This window comes from Notolepis coatsorum (assembly GCF_963971535.1).
Source record: "Notolepis coatsorum genome assembly, contig: SCAFFOLD_851, whole genome shotgun sequence".
Classification (NCBI taxonomy): Eukaryota; Metazoa; Chordata; class Actinopteri; order Aulopiformes; family Paralepididae; genus Notolepis; species Notolepis coatsorum.
In genome coordinates, this window is record NW_028172892.1 from 17,501 (window position 1) to 25,000 (window position 7,500).

General features: G+C 37.2%; 1 protein-coding gene across 1 annotated transcript in view; it reads right to left on the reverse strand.

Moving 5' to 3' along the window:
* Positions 1 to 7,500, reverse strand: part of LOC311247944 (15-hydroxyprostaglandin dehydrogenase [NAD(+)]-like) — a gene marked incomplete at its 3' end in the record, with an annotated part of 35,408 nt that overhangs the window by 16,724 nt on the left and 11,184 nt on the right. The window contains 1 exon segment of the mRNA XM_084338921.1: positions 3,555 to 3,661. Within this exon segment, the coding sequence (XP_084195047.1) occupies positions 3,555 to 3,661 (107 nt within the window).

The window sequence follows — 7,500 nt, forward strand, 5'->3', positions numbered from 1 at the left end:
GCCATGTTTCAAACCCCCCCCCCCCATCCCATTACCCTCCCCCATCCATTCACCTTTTGTCTCTCACCTTCAACCTCCCCAGCCCCCCAAGCCATGTCCCCCTGCCCTCCCTCCTCATAACTCACCCCCCCCCCCCTCCCCATCCCCATCCAATCCAATTGTCTCTCTCACCTGGACATACCCATCCTCATGTCACCGAATTTCCCCAAGGGGATCAATATAGTTCATCCTTATCCTTATCTATGACCTAGGATCCCGTTACAAGACCCCCCCCCCCCAGGCCAGGGACTCACCGGGTCCAAGCCCGTTCTCCTGGGTAATAAACCTTTGTCAACTATAGGTCTACATTTGTCTGATCGGAGATCGGGGCCGATCACGTGATTTTCAGAAGGTCGGAATCGGGAAAAAAAATATCGGGATTTTTTTTTAATTTATTATTTATATATTTAAACACATTTTTCAAACTAGACTAGTTCATAGTCTAGAATTATTCTGCACTAAGCCAATTTTATATTTTATATTTTATTATTTATGACTGAATGTAACTGAACATGTGCAGCTAGTCAAGCTACCTCTGTCACTGCACTACCTGTGTTTTAGTTTACGTGGTTATTTTGTGGTGCACCACTGATAAGCTTTATTTTTTATTTTGTTTTGAATTTTGATCCAATGCTGCAATAAGTGAAAAAAAAGAAGCTATACATCCATGTTGGATATAATGGATAGTTGGATACTGTTAAATAAAAAAACAAACTTAAGGGTCAACTTGATTGCATGTTTTTCTTTTCTTTTTTAATGCATTGCCGAAAGATCGGATCGGGGAAAAATCGGTATCGGCAGATACTCGAAATCACATGATTGGGATCGGATCGGGACATCCCTAGTACACACTGTATAATATGGCGACTATGGTAATGGTATGGCAAATATATGTAGCCTATAACCTTGAACGTTAGCCATACGGGCTAGCACCTGCCGACAGGCACTTTAAGGCAATATGCACTTTAAATTTAAACACTGAGCTATTTTAGGTACTGTAGCATTTTTTTTTTATAGTTTGTGAAATACTTCTATTGTGGGGATTGCATGTATTGCATGTATTCTTCTGTGTTTTTATATTGTATGTTTTTATACTGTATGTACTGTATGCAGTGATGTACCTGAACGCGTTCAATGAACGATCGTTCATGAACGCGTTCGTATTTTGGGCGAACGTGAACTGAACGTACTGATTATCCGCTAAATGAACGTTATTGAGATACGCGTTCATTATCAGCGCTGTATAACGGCGTTCAAACGTGCGTTCATTCTCAGCACTCTATTATAACGGCGTTCAAAGGTGTGCCAGATTTCATATGCATTTCAGCCGAAAACCCAGTTAAAACACACTGTAAACAGGCTTCAAAAGTATGCGGGAAAAACCACCCGATCTGGCAACGCGCCTGTCACCCCCTGGCTACGTCATCAGACTCCTCACAACAAACAGACCAGACCGGGACAGCGGAATCTGCGAGCAGAAGCCGAGCAGCAGGTCGAGAGCAGCACTCGCTCAGAGTCAGACCCTACCTCTACGACGTCGGCGTATGAGCATTTAATTAAAAGAGTTTAACGTTAAAGTCAGTACTGACTCAGACGGAAACAATCTAACGTTTGTCTGTAAACTTTGTCCACCCGGGTTGAAGAAGCAAGTCCGCACATCGACGACGTCGACAGCCAACCTTAAAGTTTAAACGGCACATTGAGAATAAGCAAACGTCCTGTTTTTGTTTTCATAATAAAGACAATTCAAGCTAAGTTTTTCCTCATGTTTTTGAAAATATACTGTAGAGATGAAAGCTGCAGCTGCTACTAGTGTGGACTGAATGGGCGACGGCAAAGCGTTATGGAAATGCATTGATTGATCGATTGATTGAAAACTTTATTAACAGATTGCAGAATGGGTACAGTACAGTTACAGCTCAATACACACAATTGTTAAGGGGATTTTCAAGTCATCATAACATTTATGACAAATGAAAAATGCAAATGCCAGTATTCCGATTGCTGTCTGTGGTTCAATAATTTTTACAAATAATAGCTCGCAGCGTATTGAAAAAAGAATTATAACAATTTAAAATAAAAATAACTATAAACTATAAATTTGTTCTTTTTTGAAACCATGAACTTTAGTTCAACATTTTTAATTATGAACTATGAACTATGTACTAGTTAATTTAAAAAATTGTGAATTGTGAACTGAACTAGTTCATGTAGAAAGTGAACTTTCCCAACACTGACTGTATGTTTGGCACCGAGACAAATCCCAATCAACCATGTGTTGAAATGGCAATAAAGTTTAAATCTATCTATCTATAATAGGCATGATTTGATGGGGCCGTCCTGCTCTGAAGGTTCTGTATCTGAGCCAATCGCCTCATGTTTTCAATGCATCGGTATTGATCAGTGTCGGCTCGGAGCCAATCGCCTCATGTTTTCAATGCATCGGTATAATTGATCAGTGTCGGCTCGGAGCCAATCACGTCATGTTTTCAATGCATCTGTATTGATCCGTATCAGTTCTATCAACCCTTTTCACTGCCACACGACAGCCGGTGCTAATGATGCTAATGATGGAGCATCGCCGTCGGTTGTGTGATAGTAAAGGGCAAGTTCCAATCATCTTTTGTCGTCATTGTGTCTCCAATGTTTGCCTTTCTCTCCATTTATCCTCTCCTCCTCGGTCAAGCTACAGGTCATCCCCCATTGGTCACTGCCATTCCTGCCTCTCCATTGGTGGATTACGGTTCCTATATGATCCCAGCAGCCAATCACGAACCACCCTGTGCTTTTGAAACCCTCTGCTGATCCGGTTCCGGTCCTCTCTCTCTTTTGTTTGATTTGGATACTATTCTTCTATAAATATTATATTATATTATATTATATTATATTATATTATATTATATTATATTATATTATATTATATTATATTATATTATATTATATTATATTATATCATATTATATTATATTTAGGGCTGTCAAAATTAATGCTTGAACTTTGGAGATTCATTTAAATAATTTAAAGCATTAAAATAAATGTATCTAGATTAATCCATGGAGTGAAACATCTTCAACGTGCTGAACTTTCAGCAGTATATTCGCCACGGATATAAGAAAGAGGTCTTTAAAGCTGAGTCAATGTTGATGGTTTTGTTGAACATTTGTATTTCACAGGAGAGAAACTGTATTCAAAGAAAGCTATTAAAATAGTCTTTGGATCTAAATATACTTTCTTTGTGTTGATTTTACATTAATTCCATGGTTTTACTTTAGTAAATATCTGTTATAAGCTTCGGTCTTAAGTAGAAAAATGCTATTTTTAATCTAGATTAATTAGTTACTTTTTTTTTATCTATTCACAGCACTAATTATATTATATTATATTGTATTATATTATATTATATTATATTATATTATATTATATTATATTATATTATATTATATTATATTATATTATATTATAATATGTATATATATATTTTATATTCGTAGTATAAAGTGTATAAAGTGTCTCACCAGGTTAACTTGGATGGTTTTCTCCCAGTTCTTCTCGTTGGTGATCCCGGCGTTGTTGATGACGATGTCGAGTCTCCCGAACAGGTCCACCGTCCTCTGAAAGGCTTCTGAACAGAGACACGACACACAGAGATCAACCTGATGACCTCACCGTGCTCTGAAAGGCTTCTGAACAGAGACACGACACAGAGATCGGTATCGGCCGATATTCAGTATAAATATGAGATCGGTGAATTCCGATAATGCTTTATTTTCGCCGATCGTGAAAACCGATCGAGGACACACGCGAAAAACATGATCCAATTGTCAGCGGAGTTCTCACTCGCTGTCTCTCTTGCTCACAGCCGCTGCTGCTGCTGCACGCCTTGCCACTCCCCCCCTCCCCCTCCCAGACCCATGTCAACAAATGCTCCGGCAGAGTCGAGTGCACCTCGAGTGATACTAGCTAACGTTACTGTTTAAACAAAACTACACAGTCAACTATTCACTTTAGTTTAATACATGAGTCATTGTCTAACGTTATCTAGCTGGCTAGCTACTGATAGCTCCTGATATCAACATCTGATATCATCATTTTGGCAATTGTTTTCGCAGTAGTTGGCTAGTGTTGGCTAACTAGCTATCGTTGTTCCGTGAGCTAACGTTAGCTACCTAGCTAACGTTACTGTTTAAACAAAATGACCCAGTCAACTATTCACTTTAGTTTAATACATGAGGCATTGTCTAACGTTATCTAGCAGGCTAGCAGTAGCTACAGATAGCTCCTGATATCAACGTCTTCTTACATCATTCGTTTTTGCAGCTGTTTGCTAATTAGCTATCGTGCTTCATAGCTGCCTGTAACTGAACACTGAGAACATCTTATACGTTTCAGTTCATAGGAAAATACTTTGACTATAATGGTCAGAAGTAAATTAACTTAGATACTGTTATGCTCAACAACCAGTACTATTCACTTTACTTAATTTCTAAGATTAGATTAGATAATTTAGACAGGACTTTGAGAATGCCTGTGTTAGACCAGCTGCTATAAGAAAACCAAAAACGATCGGTATCGGCAGTGTATCGGCCGATATGACTCATAGACGATCAGTGATCGGTATCGGTGGCAAAAAACATGATCTGGGCATCCCTAATTATAACTATTAGAATGCCTAGAACTATTAGAACTATTAGAACTATTATAACTATTATAACTACTAGAACTACTAGAACTATTAGAACTATTAGAACTATTAGAACTACTAGAACTATTAGAACTATTAGAACTAATTCATTTACGATGAATTGAAAATGGGGGACCCTGATGTAAACAAGACGAAAGTCTTTCTCTGGTCTGCATCCCCTTAACAATATGTATTGAGCTGTACTGTACTGTACCCATTCTGCAATCTGTTAATAAAGTTTTCAATCAATCAATCAATCAAACTATTAGAACTATTAGAACTACTAGAACTATTAGAACTACTAGAACGATTAGAACTATTAGAACTATTAAAACCATTAGAACTATTAGAACTATTAGAACTATTAGAACTACTAGAACTATTAGAACTATTAGAACTACTAGAACTATTAGAACTATTAGAACTATTAGAACTATTAGAACTATTAGAACTACTAGAACTGATAGAACTACTAGAACTACTAGAACTATTAGAACTATTAGAACTATTAGAACTACTAGAACTACTAGAACTATTAGAACTATTAGAACACCTAGAACTATTAGAACTATTAAAACCATTAGAACTATTAGAACTATTAGAACTATTAGAACTATTAGAACTATTAAAACTATTAAAACTATTAGAACTATTAGAACTGATAGAACTATTAGAACTGATAGAACTATTAAAACCATTAGAACTATTAGAACTATTAGAACTATTAGAACTATTAGAAGAACTATTAGAACTATTAGAACTATTAAAACTATTAGAACTATTAGAACTGATAGAACTATTAGAACTGATAGAACTATTAAAACTATTAGAACTATTAGAACTGATAGAACTATTAGAACTGATAGAACTATTAGAACTATTAAAACCATTAGAACTATTAGAACTATTAGAACTGATAGAACTATTAGAACTATTAGAACTGATATAACTATTAGAACTGATAGAACTATTAAAACTATTAGAACTATTAGAACTATTAGAACTGATAGAACTATTAGAACTGATAGAACTATTAGAACTATTAGAACTACTAGAACTATTAGAACTATTAGAACTGATAGAACTATTAGAACTGATATAACTATTAAAACTATTAAAACTATTAGAACTATTAGAACTATTAGAACTATTAGAACTACTAGAACTGATAGAACTATTAGAACTATTAGAACTATTAGAACTATTAGAACTATTAGAACTATTAGAACTACTAGAACTATTAGAACTATTAGAACTATTAGAACTATTAGAACTACTAGAACTATTAGAACTATTAGAACTATTAGAACTATTATAACTACTAGAACTATTAGAACTATTAGAACTATTAGAACTATTAGAACTAAACGAGTCAGGTGTCCCCCTGCTCCACCGCCCCCCCCCCCCCCTCTATGGCGAGCTGCTAGGGCTGGACCTCTGGACTTGAACTTTGTGCTGCACTGTATCCATGTCCCCAACCACTGCACTTTATTGTCTTATCGTTGTCTCACTGTTCTGTTCTGTCCTGTTTTGCACTTTATAAGTATTTATTATTATGTTATTCTTATTTGTCACATACATACCAGGGCATACAGTGAAATGCGGGTGGTCATGCCCCCATAGATTGTGCAATAATACAATAATAAAATAGACGTACAAAAAACTATTAAAAAAAATAGGTAAGACACAAGATGTGCATGATAAAAATAAGACATGCTGAGTACCTGAGAAACTGGTTCCTATATACACTACTATACAATATACAATTTACAATTTTAACTCTTAATGTATCTAAACTGTACTATACAATACCTCCTTTCTTTAAAGTGACTTTTCCATTAAGTGACATTTTGTTTAAAGTGATTGGATTGGAATAAAGTAATCTGAATCTGAATCTGAATTACAGCAGTGCCTGCCTTGGTACTTAATCATAACTTGTGCCTCTTTTAGTCCAGAGTTAACCGTGCGCTAACCCTGCGTGCGCTCCCTGTTTTACCCAGGAAGGAGGGTCAGATCTGGGCCACGGAGGCTGCGTTCACACTGCAGCACAAATCACATGGAATCTGAGTCGACCTTTTCAGTTCTGATTCGGGACACTTTCACACGTGGTTCCTAAATCAGATACGGGTCTGATTTCACGCAACGCAACCTCAGTCTGAACAGTCATGTGACCTCAGTCTGAACAGTCATGTGACCTCAGTCTGAACAGTCATGTGACCTCAGTCTGAACAGTCATGTGACCTCAGTGAACAGTCATGTGACCTCAGTCTGAACAGTCATGTGACCTCAGTCATGTGACCTCAGTCATGTGACCTCAGTCTGAACAGTCATGTGACCTCAGTCTGAACAGTCAGGTGACCTCAGTCATGTGACCTCAGTCTGAACAGCCATGTGACCTTCATGTGACCTTTACGTCACTCTAGATTGACATTTTTCGCAATTAAATTTTTACTTTTTTTTTTGTCCATTTTTCACGCTATCGTTAATTTGCGCATGCAGGTCAGTTCAGGAGCAGTGACCACAGCTCACACTGGAATATGATATCGGGCCACATTTAAAAAAGAATTGTGAACAGCCAAACTAAATAAACCTGATCTGATCCGAGCAATACATCAGAGTTGAGCACCGCGGCCTGCAGTGTGAACGCAGCCAGAGCACCTGATACCTGGCTGTGGACTCTGTTGTGCCTGGAGACATATCCACACGGAGACCGGTAACATTATCTCACCGCTCCACTGACACAGTGAGCCTTTGTTTATCTAGGAGGGAAGACTCTGTAA